This window comes from Lepidochelys kempii, chromosome 10 (genome assembly GCF_965140285.1).
Source record: "Lepidochelys kempii isolate rLepKem1 chromosome 10, rLepKem1.hap1, whole genome shotgun sequence".
In the NCBI taxonomy this organism is placed as follows: domain Eukaryota; kingdom Metazoa; phylum Chordata; order Testudines; family Cheloniidae; genus Lepidochelys; species Lepidochelys kempii.
Window position 1 is genome coordinate 50,243,074 of NC_136389.1, and position 22,806 is coordinate 50,265,879.

At 39.5% G+C, this 22,806-nt stretch overlaps 1 protein-coding gene across 6 annotated transcripts in view; it reads left to right on the forward strand.

Annotated features, from left to right (window-relative positions):
* SCAPER (S-phase cyclin A associated protein in the ER) overlaps positions 1-22,806 on the forward strand; it is a 345,099-nt gene that overhangs the window by 281,737 nt on the left and 40,556 nt on the right. For all 6 annotated transcript variants that reach the window (XM_073303508.2, XM_073303509.2, XM_073303513.2 and 3 more), the window contains one exon: positions 5,213-5,368. In XM_073303508.2, coding sequence (XP_073159609.1) covers positions 5,213-5,368 — 156 coding nt within the window. The remainder of the gene's footprint in view (positions 1-5,212; positions 5,369-22,806) is intronic.

Consider the following 22,806-nt stretch of genomic DNA (forward strand, 5'->3'; position numbering starts at 1 on the left):
ATTGGAGTAAGCTAAGGACATTATTTAATTCCATTTTACTTTTTCAACTCTATGAGGTATGCCAGGTGTGATCATCTTTTTGAAAATCCAGGCTGATTATTGACTAGCCTCAATTAAACCATAACATTCTTGATGTCTCGCTAGGTAGTCCCTGGTTACTGGTTTCATTATGTCCCCCTCGGGTCTGTACTTTTCTAGATCTTCATAAATCTCTTCTCAGATCATAGTGTTACATTAGTCTCCTCCAAGTCCAGTACCTCTTATGTTTCCATAGAGGTTTCAGATCAATTTGCTAATGGGTATCCTATCTCTTTCTCTTTTGGAATAGACCCTGTGTGGGCCTAGATTTTAACAGTCTACAGATCTTCTAATTTCATGGTCTCTTCTTCTGCCGAGACCCTGATTTCTTCTTATATTTTTTTCTCCCTTGGGGAATTTGTTCTGAGCATCTGTCTTTTAACCTTTTTTGTGAGCTCATGAGGCAAAGGATACATTTAATTTTTCATTAAGGCCTACCTCTTTAGATAATAAATTACCTTTTTCATCTCACAGCCTGCCTGTCTCCACCACTGACCTCTTGTTCCTTATGCACTTGAAAAAATTGTGATTTATCTTAAACTCTTCATATGCAATTTTGTTTTCATTCTCCTCTTCAATATTTTTTCAGTTTTAGTACACTTTACTTTAATGTGTGTTCGTGCAGACTTTCTCTATACTTTGCATTTTATATATGATATTTCATAATATAACTCTTTCTTACCCTTAATTACTCTTTGCACTTCCTTGTTCATCTCCACTGAGTATATTTAGTGGCACACACAACATTTGGGTCGACAATAATTTATCTTTCTGCACTTTCCTTTTGCTTTTTATTTCCTTGCCCTCAGTTGTTTTATCCTATTTAATTTCAGTAATCATTTCTCTTTTTTCTCATAATTCCATGTGCTAAAACACAAATATGTACATATTTACACATACATATTTGTGTGGGGGGAGATAGGTATAAATATATACCCACACAAACCATATTTTAGGATGGTTGGTATCACCGTCTATTATTATTAAGGTTGCCTGACACATCCCAATATAAGACCCTGCTTTAAATTGCTTATAACTGTGCCATACTTGAACCATTTGGGTTGAAATTTTCCATACCAGGTATCTGTCACATGCTGAATTGTTCTGGAAAATTTCAGCCCAAATGGTTCAGCCATTTCCAAGAAAGTGGTATGGGGAAAATATGTTGTTTTGACCATGTTAAAATATTCTGGCAACCTTTTCTTTGGGAAGTTCTGGTGCCCCCTTCCTTTGGTGCAGTGACTTGAAATTTGGCAGGTGGGCAACCTTTAAAAACTGTAGCTTGCCCATGCTCTATAGCAGCTTACTAGAACTTTGCAGCTTAATTCTCTGAACATTCTGTCTGCACTAGGCATGCCCCAGCCTGAGGCAACAGGGGACTGAGCAGGACGTTCCCTGTAGTTGCCGCTCTAGGCTGCTGGGGCTGTGCCAGAGCTGGGCACCAGAACAAAGAGTAGGAGAGCCTGTCTCGCCTGTTCTCTTAAAGCCCCCTCTACTGATGGGCAGGAGGAGAGGAGAAAGCTGCCTGAATGGAAAGCAAAGGGGACAAAAGCCAGACCTGGGGGATTCTGGCATTTTAAAGTTTTTGAAACCTTAATAATGTTTTTTAACATAGTTTGTTTGTTACATAAATGCGCATACACACACACTATAGATTATATAGAATGACCCCGTTTTTAATTTCAGTTCAGTCATAATGTCATATATCACTATCAAAGGCATACGATGTTTTCTCATCTTTACATCGGTGATTTTGTTCTTTCTGTTTCTCAGAATGAAGTGAGTAATTGCTTGCTTTCTTTCCTTTTACATTTTAGGAACATAGAATTTGTGATGTCAAATCAGGCCATTGATCTGTTTAATCAGAAATCTTATCTCCTGCAATAGTTAATCCCTCAGGATGCAAAGGAAGCCATAGAAATAAAAAATACGCCTACTTACTTGTGCAATGCTTAACATAAGGGGGAAAATTCTCTTCTGACTCGTGCAGATCTTTTCTCACCCTGAAGGATGAGAATTGATTGTCGTTATGTTAGCCTACATAGCTACAAACGATGTTAATACTTATGTAATTATCCAGCCCTTTATAAAATCCAACCACAGTGTTTAACTCAATGACCTTCTGTGACACTGAATTCCACAGGTTGATTATACACAGTCTGTACTAGTTTTTACTTTTGTTGGTTCTGTTCAAAGACTTTATAGACTAAATCACTCAGGTACTTTGTTCTTGAATGTATCACTTCATTTAGTGTTTCCTAGGTACTTGAAATATCTCATTATTATTTTTCTTTTTACAACTCTTTTTGGGTTTGTTATTTTCTACAGATTAGTTATTTGAGAAGTTACGTGTAGCAAGTTTCTAGTCTACCTGTTTTCTTTCACTTGAAGCCAGACAGACTCTCAGCTGGCCATAGTTTCTTTAAGGTCTTCCTGTTTTATATGAACTTTACCAAGTTTTTTTCTTGCTCCTTGTCCTGTGTCCTATCCATTGAGCAATGCTGCCTCCTTAAACCATAGATATACTATTAGACTATACTATTAAAGTTTTCCACAAGTAGGGTAGGCACCCCAGAAACCTCATGGACAGTGAATATACATGATATATGTAGCATTCAAAGGGTTAATCCAGCTGCTCCGCTTTTTTCTTATCCTAAATCTTTGGCTTTCTATTTTTAGCAATTAACCATCAGAAAGTATCTACTTCACTAAATCCAGAATCCCACCACCTGCCATTTCTATGTCATTCTCATTCTTTATCGTTCACTAGTTTAGTGTCTTAACTAGGGTAGGAAATTGACATTTCTCTTGCAAAATGCTGGTTTATGAACTAGTTTTGCAAATGAGGTAATGTCCTAAATATATAAAAATTATCAAGATTGTTTTTATGCCACTACAGGAGTTGAATACTTACAAAGACATGGCAAAGATAACATAAGAGAGCAAAGTAAATACTTTTTTTAGTCTTAAACCCCTTGTACTTACATTTTATAATTAGTGCATTTTAAAACTTTTTTTTTAAGCCTGGTATAATGTTGACTGATAAAAATCTAAGAGGACAGCTGTAGGAGGAAGGCAAAACAAACAGTTGTCATAGATACCAGTGACCTCTAAAACTTTATTGTTTGCATGTAGCCCCTCCCCCTTCCCAAACAGGTTTTCAAAGAGTGTGAAATTTCAGGATGTTGTATTCTCCCCATATCTGAATGAGAGGGTGGGAGGTCTGCTTATTGATATTTTGTACTGCACTGACATCTGAAACGGACAGGGCCAAGCACAGGCATACCCCAGAGCTAAGAAGATACATGAGAATCAGACTAGGCCCTTCACCTGGGGCACTTTAAGGGATCTGATTCTAACAGGGGAATGAAAGGCATGGTGACAGAGTAATAGTGCAATTAGGAAAAAGGAGAGGAGTGGGTTTTTAAATTAGCCACAAACAGATAAATTAATATTATTAAGAGTCTTTCACCTCCTCGCCACTTTATCATGTTTCCTTTTGGAGATATTTAAAGTAAGATGTTTGACTGAAAAAAAGTTTCAGTGAAAATATTTGCAACTCTATGGGAAAAGTTAATGTGCACTGCATAAGCAGCATCAACTAACTGCAACGCAGTCTGTGTACCACGAGAGCAGCTAGGCTGAGCAGAGATACTGGAACTACTCTACCATGGCAAAAATTTCTAACTAAAAGGAAAAGGGGAGGGAAAGCAAAGCTTTGTAACTCTACTCAGCTGTATGCTTAGTTCCTGTGGGGGGAGAGTGCTTTATGTCTCTCTTGTTGCCCCCAAATCCCATTAAGGAATGGCACAGATAGACTGGAAAGAGTTTCCTCCATTTCTTCTCTGTCAGAACTATTATAGCTTACAGCACGTTGCATCAAGGTTGGGCAGTAAACTAAAGGGGAGATGGAGGGATACTTGGAGTGCCAATAAGAACATAGAGATTTCCTTGGAGAAAAAGGAAGAATAACATTGACCAGAAAATGTGTACCTTTGATAATCGTTTGTCATTATTAACTTCAATTCATCTCCTGTTCATCTCCTTCCCCTCCTGCTGCTCAGAGATAGACAGCACTCAGCATTTTAAACATCTAACTCCCTAGCTATCTTCTTGGTATTTGCCTGCCAATGTTGGAGAGCATGTTTATGACCTGTATGGTGAACGTCAATTGCTTAGATCAGAAATCTACAAGACATCTAATACTTACAACTTTTCACAAACTTACCTGAACAGTCAAGTGTAACTAAAAATCTTCAGTCTTTTTTTAATAAGATTTTAAATGGTCTTTTAATACTGCAATGAGATTCCTATTTTGTACACAATTAATTTTTATTCATAATTACTTATATTGTTTCCAGTAGCTGTCTGTCAGCTGTGTGAACTTTGGAAAAAAGTCTGATTTCTAGCCCTGCAGCTCTTGGGGAGGGGGTTTAAAAGTGGGGTGATATATCTGGAGAGATGATCTGGGGAGCAGCACTTTGAATGGAGTTGAAGGAGGCAAGATGGCAGCAGCTGCAGCCAGAAATGATGAGATATGAGATGATCAGGGCCTAGACCAGAGTTTTAGCTACCACAATAAAAAAAATCATCTAACCGTAGAAAGCTGTTATCTAATTGTTATTTGTTAGTCAGTTAATTGTTGCCTATTAAAAAAAAGAGTATATACAGTAGTCATTGCTGGTTTATGTTGTAATAAGATTGCATCTGGATAACATCATCTCATTCTTGTGTTGTTGTGTTCTGGGAACTTTTTCTCTTCATGTTAAAAAAAAATCATACTACTGCAAAAATATAGAGATTATTATAAATCATTTAACTATGGCAAAATTCCACTGTCCTTCTAAGAGTATTGTAAAATAAACATATTCATTCATCTTACTTGTAAAATATAACAGAAATTACCCTAAGATAGACAGATCTCTTAACAAAAACTTCTATAGCTATAGAGGGCCAAATCTAAGATTATTGCAGTTTGAGCTACTTTATTTTACCTTTTATATTTGTATATTTGTGAATTCAAAACCTGTTTTTTATTCAAGTTGACATTGATAATGATAATACTAAAAAAAAAATTCATTGAAACTGGCAGGGTGCCATATCTTAATGCAATGTTTTTTCCCTCCACTTCTAGTTATGTGGTGAATATAGGATTGATAGACAAATTATGCTGCTGTTTCCTCTCCGTCCAAGGTCCTGTTGATGACAATTCAAAAATAGCTACTTTTCTGCAAAATGCTACAGCAGTGTTACATGGAATGTGTCAGCTCTGTTTTGCTGTCAATGGAAGGTAAGTGTGCTTGCTATTATCATTTCTGATTTGCTCTTTCACCTTTTCTTTAAGCATCTGAAAAGCAGCAACCTTTGTGGCCACAAGTATATCCTTCTCATGTGGAACTGAACAGTCTAGGTGAAGTTCTAGAGTAGAACTGTTTTTAGTTTAACCAGGGTTGGTAAAGATGCTGGTATCAAAAGTTCACTGTGTCCACATTTTGGCTGTACAACTATATTCAGTTATCTGCAACCATCCTAATAGTAAGTAATTTATCCGAATTACAAACTTTGTCTCCTTTACTCATCATCATAGAAAATGTTTCATCACTAGTCATTTTAAGTAATCAGTCCTGAGGATTTCAATATATGTTTTCTTAGAAGCTAAACTCAACTGTTAAGTAATTTATTTCTTGTATGGTCTAATTCAGTCTTTGTACTTTAAAATTCCAATTGCAAGAAGGAAGTGATTTTTTTTTTTTTGTAGGTACTCATTCAGTGGAATTCATCCTGCAGGACAGTAGGGATTTTAAAGGTTCAGGATCGTACATGGACAGGATCATTTGAATAATGAATTTTACTTGTAAAATAAATAGCCACATAATAAATAAGCTAGATTTTAGGTTACACTTAAATTTTTATAAGGGAGCGATGAAAGGAGCAAATACTTGTTTTCCTTTATCATTGTATAATATTTTTAAAACATTCTTGTTAACTAATGTTATGCAATTATTTTGTTAATAACATGGGGAAAAGTTAACCATAGCATGCAAACGTAGATAAGGAAGAAGAGAAAAAAAAACAACATTGATGCAGGGGGAACTTAATTCCTGAAAGGGAAAGGTAACATTAGTCATGAAAAACAAACATGAGTCAGTAAAACACAAAATATGGAACAAAGCTCTAGGTGGCTGTAATTTCTGATAAGTAGGAGTCCGAGGACCAAGAAAAAGGGCTGTAACTGCAAATATTATTCCATAAAGACCATCGAGACTTAATGAAATTTGTCTTCTAGTCTCTTCCTGTGGGCTGCCAAGTTGTCATTTTGCACTTTCAACACAATATTGCCAAAAGTCAAATAGATATTAAAGAATCACCCTTCTCTTAGCAAAAAAATTACTCTAGCCACAAGAGTAAGTGACATACTATTTGGAATTTCTAAAGCAGGCATATCCTTCCCAAAAAATATTAGAAAATATTGTATCTTAGAATAGTGGGAAGCTATGCAAATACCTCTTTCAGGAAAATATGTACCTTGTAGCAGGTCCAGAACATCAAGTAGATGAGATATCATAGTTTCCAAAACATCCTGTGATATGTATAAAAGATCAGCTGTTGAAAATATTAATAATCGTCTCAAATGTGTGTCTTTTTTCTGATAATTAGGTACTATGGCTTGATCTCTTACACCAGCAGTTCTCAACCAGGGGTCCGAGGGCCCTTGGGGGTCTGCGAGCAGGTTTCAGGCGATCTGCCAAGCAGGGCAAGACTCACTGAGGGCCAGGGCAGAAAGCCAAAGCCCCAGTGTCTCAAGCCCTGCCAACTGGGCCTCAAGCTGACGCCTAAGCAGCTTAGCTTCACAAGGCCCCGTGTGGCGTGGGGCCCTGGGCAATTGCCCTGCTTGCTACCCCTGCTTGCTACCAGGCTGGCTTTTACATGCAGAAAAACAGTTGTGGCACATGTGGGCCATGGAGCTTTTATAGCATGTTAGGGGGGCTGCAGAAACAAAAAGGTTGAGAACCCCTGTCTTACACCAAAGAAATCAATGGGAATGGGTTGGGAACTTCCTACCTGAGAGACCGTCGCTGTCCTCATGTCATACCATAGGTACATCTACTCTACACTGCATGTTTTTTCGATGGTGTGTAGAGTACATAGACAAGTAGCCCCTGTATAAGGGTATAAATAACAGTGTAAACAGTGAGGCAAGGCTTGGGCAAATATAATACAGACATGCTGAAGGGTGTGGATATGTACCCGAGTACATACCCTATACAGCTCTTTACTCACCCAAGCCATGCCTCCTCATCTACACTGCTGTTTTTTGCTGTGTAGTGTCCCATTGCTTCCCTGCAGCAGGAGCCTTTCCCTGCTGCAGGAAGAGTCTCTGGCAGAGGTCAGTTGGGTACTTCAGGACCATGGAGCTTTGATCCTGTATCAGATCATGGGTCACTTGACCTGTCACTGTATACAAATGCAAAAAATGCTTAACCTTTATATGAGATCTTTGTATTTAAAATTTCTCACATTCAAGTAGCAGTGCTAAATATGATACAGAATAATCATGTGAACAAGGATTATTGAAATCACATGCTAATTTTGAGCCATAACATACTGTGTGGACTAAAACCAACATAATAGTATACAGTATTCGTAATGAGATCAGTCATGGAAAGGTTCAGGTTAATATGAATTTTTTTCCAGAAAGTTTTGACTATATCCAAGCAGGTTTTTATCGTGACCATTATTATGCAACCTTATACAGCTATAACTATAGCATTCATAGTAGTAACCATTAGTACAAATTCAGGGTTTTAAAAAATTTTATTATACTTTTAATATATGGTACATAATACTTGAATATTTATTTTATATATATATTATCAATATTGGAGTCATTTTAGATTGGTTTGCACATTGTGCCAATATATACTTGTGTATGGTGTTATTTTGCAGTATAAGAACCTAAATACAATATAATAGAGTATTAGAATCATAGACTTTAAGGACAGAAGGGACCATTATGATCATCTAGTCTGACCTCCTGCACAACGCAGGCCATAGAATCTCACCCACTCACTCCTGTAACAAACCCCTAACCTATGTCTGAGCTATTGAAGTCCTTAAATCGTGGTTTACAGACTTCAAGGTGCAGAGAGTCCTCCAGCAGGCGTCCCGTGCCCCACGCTGCAGAGGAAGGTGAAAAAACTCCAGGGCCTCTGCCAATCTGCCCTGGAGGAAAATTCCTTCCCAACCCCAAATATGGCAATCAGCTAAACCCTGAGCATGTGGCCAAGACTCACCAGCCAGACACCCAGGAAAGAATTCTCTGTACTAACTCAGATCCCACCCCATCTAACATCCCATCACAGGCCATTGGGCATATTTACCACTAATAGTCAAAGATCAATTAATTGCCAAAATTAGGCTATCCCATCATACCATCCCCTCCATAAATTTATCAAGCTTAGTCTTGAAGCCAGATATGTTTTTTGCCCCTACTGCTCTCCTTGGAAGGCTGTTCCAGAACTTCACTCCTCTGATGGTTAGAAACCTTTGTCTAATTTCAAGTCTAAACTTCCTAATGGCCAGTTTATATCCATTAGTTCTTGTGTCCACACTGGTACTGAGCTTAAATAATTCCTCTCCCTCCATGGTATTTATCCCTCTGATATATTTATAGAGAGCAATCATATCTCCCCTCAGCCTTCTTTTGGTTAGGCTAAACAAGCCAAGCTCTTTGAGACTTGTTTCATAAGACAGGCTTTCCATTCCTTGGATCATCCTAGTCGCCCTTCTATGTACCTGTTCCAGTTTGAATTCATCCTTCTTAAACATGGGAGACCAGAACTGCACACAATATTCCAGGTGAGGTCTCTCCAGTGCCTTATGTAACTGTACTAACACCTCCTTATCTCTACTGGAAATACCTCGCCTGATTCATCCCAAGACCACATTAGCTTTTTCACAGCCATATCACATTGGCGGCTCATAGTCATCCTGTGATCAACCAATACTCCGAGGTCCTTCTCCTCCTCTGTTACTTCCAAGTAATACGTCCGCAGCTTGTAACCAAAATTCTTGTTATTAATCCCTAAATGCATGAACTTGCACTCTTCACTATTACATTTCATACTATTACTATTACTCCAGTTTACAAGGTCATTCAGATCTTCCTGTATGATATCCCGGTCCTTCTCTGTATTGGCAATGCCTCCCAGCTTTGTGTCATCTGCAAACTTTATTAGCACATTCCCACTTTTTGTGCCAAGGTCAGTAATAAAAAGATTAAATAAGATTGGTCCCAAAACCGATCCCTGAGGAACTCCACTAGTAACCTCCTTCCAGCATGACAGTTTACCTTTCAGTGTGAACCGTTGTAGTCTCCCCTTTAACCAGTTCTTTATCCACCTTTCAATTTTCATGTTGATCCCCATCTTTTCCAATTTAGCTAATAGTATCCCATGTGGAACCGTATCAGATGCCTTACTGAAATCGAGATAAATTAGATCCACTGCATTTCCTTTGTCTAAAAAATCTGTTACCTTCTCAAAGAAGGAGATCAGGTTGGTTTGGCACGATCTACCTTTTGTAAAACCATGTTGGATTTTGTCCCAATTACCATTGACTTCAATGTCCTTAACTACTTTTTCCTTCAAAATTTTTTCCAAGACCTTGCATACTTTGTTACTATTGTAGAGTGGTAGCCATGTTAGTCTGTATCAGCAAAAACAACGAGGAGTCCTTGTGGCACCTTAGAGACTAACAAATTTATTTGGGCATAAGCTTTTGTGGGCTAAAACCCACTTCATCAGATGCATGGAGTGGAAAATACAGTAGGCAGGTATAAATACACCCCACTTGATGATAAAATAACTAAAATCAGCTTTTCCTTACGCTCTCAGGAGAAAATTGTGCATGTTGGAAGAGAAAGGTAGGAGTAACTTTTTTTAGGGCAAAATGCTGTCATCAGTCCACTCATCAAGTAGCCGAATGGTATTTCAGGAAGGTTTGCAGTAGTCCACAGGGTGCCAGCAAAGTCTCTTCCGGTTGAGGTACCCTTTAAAATACTTAAATTACCAAGGAAGCTCCAGATTCAATTGTGTATATCGTGTACCAGTGTCTGAGGCCAGGCGGGGTCTCGGAATGTAAATATGGGTTGTCGTTATGAGCTGCCTTTTGGACATATGTTTCTTTTTCATACTCCTATCTCCATCCCAGATTTTAAAGCAATAGTTTCTTTTCCCCCCTGCTGTATTGAACATTCCTAAATAAAATACAGCAGTTTTGTTTTCTTGGTAAATCAGACATTGTGCATTGATGCTATATGATCTTAAGATGCTCTATGCATTGTGTTTGGAAAAATCGTGCTCAGTTTATCTTATTCTTGGAAGTTGAAAAGCAACTATTGATCAATCTTTTCAATAGTTAATCAATATAGTAATTATAATTATAAAATACAATATTTTATATATACTGGATGAAATTTTAAGCCTAGGTGCCTAAAGTTAGGCACCTAAATCCGTATTTAGGTGTGTAAATAAAAGTGCTAAGCACTAAGCACTAAGTGCTAAGCACCTGAAGCTTCCTTTGTCTTCAGTGGGGTTTGGAGGGTTTAACAGTGTTCACTGATGGTGGCCCTGCTTCCCAATACTCATTGTGATTGTAGGAGTAAAGGTGTATTTTCAGGCCTTGAATCCTGCACTGCACTGTGACATGTTGTGCATGTGAATACAAGACAGAAAATGATGAAAAGGGCAGGGAACACAGGGAAACCTGATCCTCCATTGATAACAACATTGCTGTGCTGCCTCAACGTATTTCTTCCTAGTAGCAGGAGTGAGGCTTAAGAAGGAAAACATGGAGTCAAGTTCTTCATCAACACGTCGAGGATCATGCTTATGTCTATTTCTCTTCAGATGTGCCCATTCTTCACATGTTCCCTACCCCTTTTTTTAACCTGAGTATGTGTGAATAAGACTGAATACACAAGAAGTTTAGCTGAAGCTCTGTGCAGAAGACTATGGCTAACGCTTAAGCTCACTTGTCACCATCAGTAGCCTCTGCTTACATTCATACTGAAATGTAACAACTCACCGTACCATGCCATGCACTGCATAAGGACTTGCAAGATCAAGACCCGTGTTAAAAATACATGAAAAATCAACGAGCCAAAGACGTAATTTTCTATGAGCCCTGAATGAAGAACTGTATAACTGATGCAAAGGGGAGGAAGGAAATTCTTCAGATGTAGTACATCATAAGGGCTAGTTGTATCCAAATCTTGTTCTCGTTAAGGACTGTAAAATAAACTAACAATAACACAGACTCAATGATAAAACTTGGTTCTGCACAACGAGAATATTGCAAATAAACCCCTCTCAAATCATCAAGCTTCTTGGAGCATCAGTTTACAGAGTATATTTGTCATTGCTTGATGTGAGAACTATTTACAAGCTCCCTTGCTAATGTAATGTGGAAATGGAGTGTGACATCAATACAGAAGCTGTGTTGTTGCTACTGAATCTTATCTCAAAACAGAACTGGGCAGCATGTAATCCTTAATGAATCTAGACTGTGAATTACAAACTAGAACAGCGGTATGCAGAAATATACAGGGTTTTTGTCCAGGAAAATAGCAAATGTCAGATCACAGAAATAAAAGGGAAGTAGGCTGGTTTTTCTGTTTTATTACAGTAATTAAGATAATGCCTGTTTTGGCTGCTGAATGGCAAAATAGGATGTAAGCAGTTTGCTAGAGTACTGATTGTCCTGCTTTCCATTGCCAAGACAGAGCAGATTCAAGAAGTACTCTAAACTACATGCAAGTAACAAATGCTTACTTAGAAGGGAAGAAACTAAAAGCGTTCATGACTGTACATACCATACAATGAAGGTGAGGCCTAGCTTTATTATATTAATTATAGCAAGCATAAAAGTTTTCTGTGCTTACTTATTTATTTTTACCTCCTAATTTTTACAGAGTTGTTGAGCTGTAAATCCTAACATGAAAAGACAGGTTTTGTCCTCAAACTTTTTTGAAAGTTATTTCTTCATTTGACTACTGTTATTAACCGTGTGTGTGTATACAAGCATTAAAATGTATCCCTCACAGACTCATGACTGCTTTTTACATCAGTTCATATTTTTAAATATAAACAATTTTCTCTCATAAATAAAAGCTTGCAGAAATTGTTCTTTTATACTGTTTGTGTTACAGAGCAATATCAATAGTATTGTTATATAAATGGTATATGCTCTAATAATAATTCCTATAATCGTGCTGTAGCTAAATTTCTCAGTATTGACAAATAATTTGTTTCAAGAGATACAGTAATTAACCTGTAAATGAGCTATCATGAGATTAGTATAAGCAATATGCTGTATTAACATAATTAATATTTTTACATTAGTATTTATTATTTTTATAAGCTTCTCTCCCAGTAACCCAAATTCTGTGGCCATTCATGGATCCCTTATGGCAGAGCTTGAACTCTAATGGGTACCAGATTTTCATAACAGTAGTGCAGGCTCCCTGGCTTTTCTTAAATTAAAAAAAACAAAAACCACCCACCATCTTAGGAGCTGTTGCTGCAATTCAAATACTCACCTGTTTTTTCATGCTAATGATAGCTAAGAGGTTTGCCCTTAATGATTATATTCTAATAACCACTCTTCCAAACCCATATAAGGTATGAACCTCCTTTAAACGGGTCATTCAAAGAGAATGGTACAAGGCCAAAACCAGAGAGCGAAAACAAGCAAAATAAAAGTATGGGACTACTTGTAGAAAAAGGGGCTCTTCAGTGTGAGGAAGAAAATCTAAATCTGGCCCTTTGTATGGGAACTGACACATAGTTACTTGCATTTTCATTTCTGAAGTTCAGCAACAGTTTTATTAAGAACTTTAATTTTAACTAGTGGTGTAGGGTGTACAATGTTCAATTGTCAAAATTTGAGATTCATGACTGATACCATTGTTGTGAAAATTGTGGGTGTTGTAATTTAAGTGAGTAGGAAAGAAAAGATGCGAATGACATGCACAAATAACTATTCCTCAAAGAGGCTGTGCTTGTTTGCAGAACCCTTATTTTCTGGTGTTTCATTGCTGTAGTTACTGACTTCAAACCTAAAATAGCTATGGCATAATTGTATATTCTGCCCATGTGCTTTTTAAAACTTTAATCCGTTGCTTGACAGTTACCATTGAGTTTGTTGTTAGACTTCTCAACATTTGAAACAGAATCAAAAGATTTTTGAAAACCTCGTACATATAAGAGATTCACTGTTTTACTAGGTTGAACAAAATCACTCAAAGCAGCATATACAAAAGGTCATATTTTATTTTCCCTCATCGCATATACATTTTTTTCACTTTAAAGCCCACAACTGGTATGAATAAGGTCTTTTACTTTTTTATTGTAAACATTTAGGCTTAAAGTGATTATAACTGACAGTTAAAACCAACAGGAGCCAGTGGCCTGTTCATGTACAAATTATCTGTAATACAGGCAAAATCAAAAGTAAACATTTCCAAGAGTTCCTTCAGTTCCACATTAGTTTTCTACAAGCCAAACACAGCAGACAGAGTGTTTTGTTTTTTTTTCACAGTTATGTCCTGTGGTGTAGTTGCAAAATGTGCAGTTTTCTTTATGAAAAAATAATGCTTGTGTTTTTGAACCACTTCTACATCTGATTTCTTTTAACATATATTTCTGATTGATTCCCTGCTCCATAGTAGTACTAAATTGTGAAAGAATTGTATCCAGCTAAATAAGCTTCATCATAGGATTTGTTTCGCACTATTAATGGGTTGGGAGATTAGAATAAGTTAACATTAACCTCAGGTAAAATTGATCAATCATTTCATTACAAATAGTTGCAAAAATTGCTCTGAGGTAGCATACACTGTGTTCAGTTTTAGGTTATATTTTGGGTGATGAATAGTTTTCAGCTGATTAGTCTTCCATTTTATATCACTGAAAAACCTAAGATTTATCATTAAAATTAAGAAATGCTAATTGATGAAAGAAGGTATACTATACTTTGATATGAAGGGAAAGAGGAGTATTTTAGTGACTTGAGTGTTATGAGTAACTATAGAGTCTGTTGCAGAATAACTAATTGGGCAACAAAAATAAAATTTTAAAGGCAAGGAGTTTCTGGGGAGCTCATTGACCTACAAAGCGAAGTTTTAAAAGTCTTCATCTAGACATCTAGGGTTAAATTATGCCTTTCCACATGAAAGCCAGGAAAGGCCACAAGCTCCCACTCCTTGGTATGAGCAGAGGGCATGGCCATCTCAATCCAGGAGTGTCCCAAAAGCTGTTATAATTAGCATTCCCTTATGAGCGATACTCCAGTTGGTTCCTCGTCTGCACCTGAGATGGCCTCTTCCCCCACAAGGGGATGGCAGTTGTGGAGCAAAAATCTGCATAAGATAATAATGCTGACAGATTTGAAATAGGATGATGCTACAGAGAGTAGCTCACTCCTGACTTCATTCAGCCACACTCACTCAGAAAACATGCAAAGAGCCCCAAAGTGAAGAGTTCATGAAGGAAGGATTCTACAATCCAGGGAAGGAGAGGTGATGTCATATTGGCTGATCAAAGCACTGCCCTCCCCCAAACAAAGTTTGAGCCCTAATAGTAGGTTTTCTACTCTTTTGATCCTCTCCATGATAAGAAATAGAGGGGATGTTCAACCTGCAATTAGACTGAAATGTTTGTTTCATTTTTTTATAGCAGGTAGGTGGCAACAAATCAGCTTATTTATTGATTGATTGGTTGATTGATTGATTGGCCTTACTTAACTTGCCTGTTGGTAAGGCTTTCAATATGGTGCATTACATTTTGAAAGAATTCAACAGTAGTAGCTTTTTGAAACTCTGTTGCAGTTTGGTTTATGGCATGATTTCTTTAGTGGATTCTTAGGACTCCCAGTTGGTTATTAAAGGCAGTCGGTGTTAAACAAACACAGACCCCGTTTTTGAACCTGTACAATAAACTCAGACACATTAGTCTCTAGTCGAGTCTTTGCAAGTGAGTGACCTCTAACTCTTATGCCTCTAATGGAAGTAGCTGAGTGCCGATTAACAATAGCGAAAAGGAGTTTGTGTAACACCACAGATGGTACCTGTAGGTAAATAGACAAAGTTTTCTTCTTTTTGTTTTTACTGCATTTCTTCTGAAGAGCTAGTTGTTTCCTTTCAAAGATTTTATGAGGTGATTGTGCAGCTTTGTGTGTACTTTACACAAGATAGGTGAGCTATCTATGAGAAGGACTAGGGCACTAATATCCTGGTGGCAAAGGAAAAATATTTCGTAATTTAGGCTTATTTTCAGTAACATCAGTCATGGGATGGGCTGCAAATAGAAGAGTATTAAAATAAGCTTTGTTCTCTTACAGCAGTTTCAGAGAAAATTATTCTTGACACATATGAGCTGATCAACTGAGCATCAGTGGTTCTTCTGAGCAATCATCATGCAAATTTAAATACCTAAAAGATCATTTATCAAGTTGTACCTGCAGCCTAAATCCTGCCTCCAGTTGCCAGAACAAGTAATTCAGCTGTACATTAGGGAATTCCAAGTGGGAGAGAACTCCTTGGAGGCCAGGGAGCAGGAGTAGAGCCGATTTGAAGCCACTACTCCAACTTAAGGGCTGGAATAACATTGATGGCCCTAGCATCTCCCTCTGCTTCCCCTTTCCCTTTACTCTCAAGGAACAGAGAATCTTACAAGCAGTGGATCCGCAGGCTGTGTCCCTGCCCAGCACCTACAGCATGATTTCTCTCAGCCACCTGAAGAGCCCACGCAGACCTTGTATTTCTGTAGTGTAGAACAGTGGTTCTCAAAGCCGGTCCGCCGCTTGTTTAGGGAAAGCCCCTGGCGCACCGGACCGGTTTGTTTACCTGCCGTGTCCGCAGGTTCGGCCGATCGCGGCTCCCACTAGCCGTGGTTCCTCGCTCCAGGCCAATGGGGGCTGCGGGAAGTGGCGCAGTACTGGCCGCCACTTCCAGCAGCTCCCATTGGCCTGGAGTGGCGAACCGCGACCAGTGGGAGCCGCGATCAGCTGAATCTGCCTACGCGGCAGGTGAACAAACTGGTCCCGTGTGCCAGGGGCTTTCCCTGAACAAGCGGCAGACTGGCTTTGAGAACCACTGGTGTATAAGATTTACCGCCTCCCCCCCCCCGCTCTAGTTCCTAACATTTCCTCCACTAGAGAAGTACACTAATTCTTCTGTGATGGGATCCTTTATGACTCTGGAGGAGTGGGGAGATTAAGACTTAAGAAACGGGGCATTTATTTAAAAATAGCTTGCAAGTTAAATTGTGCAATGATATACTGCACACAGACATATTCTTTTGAATACACTCCCAGAATTCCAAAATTATCACTGCTACAAAACAGCTGTGAACTGGAAAATAACTGTTGATATTGGCAGAAATTTCCCATGTGAGGTCAGCAACTACGTTATTCTCCATCTTAGAACTTGATCCAATAGAAAATAAGCTTTAGGAATACTTTATCTGTACAGCTGCAGGCACAAATTTCAGTTCCAAGGGGAAGTACCTCTCTAACAGCTGCTAAATGCTGCATTAAGAATTTTACATTTAGCCCCCTTCACAACAGTAGAAGCTTAGACTTCTTGCTGTATAATAAACAGACTTAAGGGAATGACATTGAAGGCCTTACTGAGTATGCTGGGTGAGTCCCCTGATATGCTAATGTGGGAGCAGGTTCTTCTTTGAGTAGTATCCCTATGGATGCTCCACTTCAGGTGCACATGCACCTCTTGAGCCAGTGATCAGAGATTTCTAGCTAGCAGTGTCTGATCAGCCTCATGTGCGCTGTATGCCTCCTTGTGGTGGACACCAAGGTTATATAGGGGTGCCCAGGCAAACCACTTTCTGTTCCTTTTCTACCGCCTTGGCCCAAGATGAAACACTAGTATGTTCACCTAGAGCATTCTTAGTCTTTCGCTTTATCCCCTTTTTCTATCAAAGTTAGTTAGTTAGGGTTGTTGTTAGTGTAGTTGTTAGTTTAGATGGAAGGACTGATTTCCCTCTCTTTTGCTTTGGGAGACTTATCCTCCTGACAGGCTATGTCTGGCTTGCCAGGCTTCAAACATTGCCTCTCTTGCCAGGAGGCTATAGCAGTGAACCACAGACACTCCAAGTGAGTCCATTGCCTGGGGGAGTGAGTCCCGCATCTCCTAGAGTGCATCTTTTGTTTAACCCTTAAGTCCAGGGCTCAGAAGAACAGGGAATTAAAGCTCAAACTGTTGGCTATGGAACCTGCAAACACCCTCTGAGCCAGGTCAGGAGATGACACTCGCCCCACATCTATCCCTGACAGATCTAGCAGCCCATCAACCTTAGGGTATGCTTCTCCTAAGAAAGGAAAGCCTTTGGAGCACTCTAGGAAGACTACCGAAAAGAGGAACACAGACTATATCTAAGGAGCCAGCTCCAAAAAAGACCAGGTCCCCATCAAGGTTCTTGGTCTCCGATAGGGATGTAAAAGGTTAACCGGTAAGCATTAGTCTTAACGGTTAACCGTGGGCAGGCTGGCCCCAGCAGCCCTATGCCAGCCCTGGCATGAGGCACCCCAGCCATGCCAGCTGGCAGGATTGGCCCCAACCGCTTAATTTAACGACATATTTTAATCCTTTAAATGGTTAACTTTTTAAACAATATTTACATCCCTAGTCTTCCAGGGCACCGTTGAGGCCACAGACTCTTCCGCCAGTACCAGCAGGCCCATAAAGACCCGAAGCTCCAAGGAGAGGAAGCACAACTCCAATAGGATGCCCATGCCCTCTGCTAGTAAGGAGAGTAAACACAAGGTACCATCGAGCTCGGCCCCGTCATCAGCACTGAAGCATCTCGGTCAACCATGAACCCAACCATCGGTACTGATGCAAGCAGCTCAGCCGGGGATGTCTGTACAAGTGGTACCCTCAGTACAGAGAAAGCATTGGCGCTTGACAAAGCCTGTGGTACGCTCGTCGGTACTGGTACCATTTGTTCCAGTCCTGGCAACCTCAGCTACAGTGTGTGTACCAGGGTTCTTTCTTGTACTGCAGGAGTTCAGATACTCAAGGATTGCTCTATCTTGGATGAACCAGAGTCCCCCTTGCTGTCAGGTACAGAGCAGTTCATGGTACTGAGACCTCGGTCTCTAAGTGGCCACTCTGTGGCACAGGACTCTCTTACATTCTCGTTGACTGCCCCTCCAACTACAATGGGAGGATGTGGAAAAAGAAGAAGAGGGCTCCCTGTCACTTTCCTCAATTTCTGTTAGGGGTTCTCCTACATACCCCTTTCGGAATCTTTCGTGCAGGGAGAACTTCGAGGCTTGTCAAGGACCAACTCTGTATGCACCCCTGCTCCCTTATAGACCCCTCCCCCCACAAAGTGGCCATATTGGGACCCCTGGGCAACCTAAAAGCAGGAATTCAGCAGACCACCGGTACCATCACTTTAGGGAGACTGGGGTTTCGCATCCTCCCTCTATTCTTTCACAGCAGGAGGAGATGTTTGAGGAGCTGGAGGCTAGATCAGATGAGGAATTCACCCCTGAAACTCCCATTTCATCATCATTGGCAGTCATGCCTCCCACTCCTTCTGTCACCGACGAGTACAGACAATTCCAGGACCTCATTAGAAGGGTGGCTAACACTCTACAGATCCCTCTGGAGGAGGTCAAAGATCATCAGCACAGGCCACCAGATATTTTGCAGTCAGCAACACTCTCCAGAGTGGCGCTGCCTATTAATGAGGCTCTCCAGATCCACTTAAGACAGTATGGCACACACCGGCCACTATTCCACCAATGCGCAAAAGGGCAGACAAGAAGTACTACGTGCCCCATATGGACTCTGACTTTTTATTTTCCCCTCCCTCTCCTAACTCCCTTGTGGTGGATGGCTCTGAATGAACGGTATAAGCAGCACTTTTTGAGAACTACCCCCATGACAAGGACCAAAAGCGACTAGATCTCTTTGGACAAAAGCATTAGGCATCCACAACCCTGCAGGTTGAGATTGCAAACTATCACGCAGTCCTTGCCAAATATAACTTTATCAATTTCAACATGCATTCAACCAGATCACAAGTGGCATGTGCTGCATTTTTGAAGAATGGCCAAGTATCTGAGATATGTAGAGCTACTATCTGGTCTTCAGTCCATACATTTTCAAAGCATTACTCCCTGCTCTGTGCCATTAGATCTGATGCAGTACTTAGTACAGCAGAGCCATCTTCAGCTGTGGATCTTGTTCTGAAGCTCCCTCCTCCTCCTAGGAATACTGCTTGGGAGTCACCTGAAGTGGAGTACCTATAAAGACACTACTCGAAGAAGGAAGAAATGTTATCCTGTGCAGTAACTGTAGTTCTTTGAGATGGGTGCTCTACCACCTGCCCTCCTTATCCTCTACTTCAGTTGTTCCCTAGGAAATGACTGAGTAGAGAAGAAACAAAGGGCAGTTCGCCCACGAACGCCTATATGTCTGCCGCGAGAAGGCATAGGGTGCGTGCACAGGCCAAATGAGCACTGATAGCTAGAAATCTCCAATTAAGGGCTCAAGAGACATGTATGCACCTCAAGTGGTGCACCTATAGGGGGACACATCCCGAAAAACTACAGTTACTGCACAGGATGAGTAACATTTCCTTCCCTGGCCGACTCGACTTCAGTCAACAAAGAAATGATATTTAAGGATTAAAAGCACTAAGCAAGACTCCCTGTTTGGCAGTTTCAGAGGTCAGCCAGGGCAATGAAGAAAAAGGTCATCCGACCCTAAGATTACCTGGAAGGCAGAACCAGTCCATCTCTCTACCGAAGGTCACACTGGGAAGTCATTCCAAAGCTAAGGTCTAGTGACTCCTACAGACTGCACAGCTCCCATTGGAGAGAGACAATCCTGAGAATTGGAACTAGCAGAGTGCAGGAGGTAGCCAGCTCATTTGCATGAACTCCTGTATGAAATCTTTCTCACGGGTTTCACAGCACAAGTGCTAGCCACAGAGACAAAGTTTTGGCTTTTGTATCATGCTGAACTTTCCGAGGTCAGCCTATCGTAAGGCCAGAATCTGCTGGAATAACTCTCGAGAGTCATCAGCCTGTTGGTGTAAAACTACCTGCTATTGTTGATCAGCAGTACCTGCTCCATGTATAGTATGATCGTATTACAATTAAAGTTTTCTTTCCATTATAAACCTAATGTTCAGAGTCTGTACACCCTAAGCAATCCCCCGAAATTTCACATGCCACATCTTAGCCCATGCTACAAATCACGGTGGATAAAAATCAATTATTTCTTTTTAAAAAATAAAAAAAAAATCTGATTTTTTTTATTTAAATCGGAATTTTTTGATAAAATGCTTTTTGAGGAAAAAACCTATCTAAAGAGAGTTTTAATTACGATACATTTTAGCTCAAAGATATCTCATCATGGAATAGGGATTATAAATTCTAATTCTATAGCATGAGACAATATATTCATGTAATGTTTAAAAAAAGTTTTTTAAATGAGTTCCAATAGTTCATAGATTAGGAACCCCAATCTTATGGAGTTCCAGGGGCTTCTGTATAGATTATTAAGTTAATCTATTTTACCAGTGGGACTCAGTGTTCAGTCTAGAAGACAACCATCAGAAATGCTTAGTTTTGCAGTTCTCAAACTGTGGATTTGAGTCTCCAGAGATAACATGCTTCTTAACAGCAAAAACATTTTTAAATAAATAAATAATATAGAGAGGTGAGAAATAACAGACCTCAACCCTATTGTCCCTCTGCAAATTTGTGTACACAGAGTCAATCCCTTACGTCTCTCTAAAAGTGCAAAGTTTCAAAAAGTTCAGTGAACAGAAGATTGTTGAGGGTGGAATAGATCTGGACAAGGAGAAGAAATCTGGAAGTAAATGTAAGAAGGGCAGGACAGGCAGTAGAAACAAAAGTGAAACTGTTTGAGCAGCATATTCCAGAAGTCTTGCGGTCTTTCTGAGTGTAGCCTTCATTGATTTGAGATCTACCATACCATTCTCTCACTAGAAGGGAAAACCTGTAATGGCTGCAGGCTGTAAAAGAGACCCAGTTTGGGAATATTTTAATGACGTTCCTCTACCTATGGGTAAGACAGGCATGCATGCAAAATGCAAACAGTGCAACAAAGAAATGGAAGGCATGGTTGCCCGAATGAGACAACATCATGAGAAGTGTTCCTTCTCGGGAGGAAGCTGTGTTGAAGATGATGAAAGGAACATGTCTGAACATGCAGGATCTTCAGGTTGGTAAACTTTTTTATTTCATACTTCTTTCTTAAGGACTGCCTCTTTTCCTTCTGGACTATTCTTGAATTCTCATGTTTGAGCAAAAAGTATAGTTGTTACTCTATGGTACTGCCATTTTAAATGCAGTTGTGATAAAAAAATAAATAACTGAAATAGGCAGATCTTTCTTTTACAATTTCACCTTTAAAGTAGTTCTGAGTGTCAGTGAATGCAATGAGTAATACTAAATGAGCAGTATGGTAATAATAATTAAATAACTGCATTGACTTGTTTTGTTTAGGAGAATCCATCCTCAACATACAGGATTCTGAAGACTATCCACCTTCAAGATCACCATCATTTTCTATAGTTTCAGAGTTATCTGCCAATGATAGTGTTTCAGTCACATCATGTATGTCACATAGCCACAATATATCACCTGTAGCAAAAAGAAAAAAAAATCTCCATCATCCAGAAACAACCATAGATAAATTTGTGATAAGAACCAGCAGATTACAAAAAGAGGTAATTGATGAAAAAATTGCCTGGTTTGTTTACGCAACAAACTCTCCTTTCCATATGATTGAGAACCCACACTTCATTAACATGATTCAGTCATTAAGACCAGGATATAGTCCACCTAACAGAGCAGATGTCACAGGCAAATTGCTGGATAAAGTGTGTGAAAGAGAACTGAGCAATGTGCAAAAGCTCTAGAGGGTAAAATTGTTAACCTGAGTCTTGATGGCAATGTCCACAATGATCCTGTTGTATGTGCTTGTGTGACAACAGAAGAAGGGAATGTCTTCCTTACAGAAACAATTGATACATCAGGAAATGAACACACAGCAGAATACTTACAAGAAGTAGCAGTAAAACAAAAAACGGTGAAAAAGAATTCAAATATATAGTATGCAGCTTAGTCACAGACAATGCTAAAAATGTATCCAAGATGAGAAGTTATTTAGAAAAGAGTGAAGAGAGTCCCAAGCTAATAACATATGGTTGCAGTGCTCATTTGATGCACCTCCTAGCCAAAGACTTCAGTATTCCAGAAGTAAAGGCTAATATTGTTGAAATTGAAAAATACTGCTGTAACAACCACTTTGCAGCAACTGCTCTGAAAAAAGTGGGAGGAACCAAGCTAACTCTCCCACAAGATGTGCGATGGAACTCAGTGGTGGACTGTTTTGAGCACTATATCAAGAACAGGCCTAATCTGATGACAATTTGTGAACAAAATTGTGAAAAAATAGATGTCACTGTCACAGCCAAAGTTCTCAAAATTGGGCTTAAGGGAAATGTTGAACACATACTGAGTATCCTTAAGCCTATTTCTGTAGCCTTGAACAAAATGCAGGGAAATAGCTGTTTTATTGCTGACGCTGTTGAAATTTTGAAGGAACAGAGTGAGATCTTAAAAAGAGAAATATGCAATGACAGACTTAAATTACAA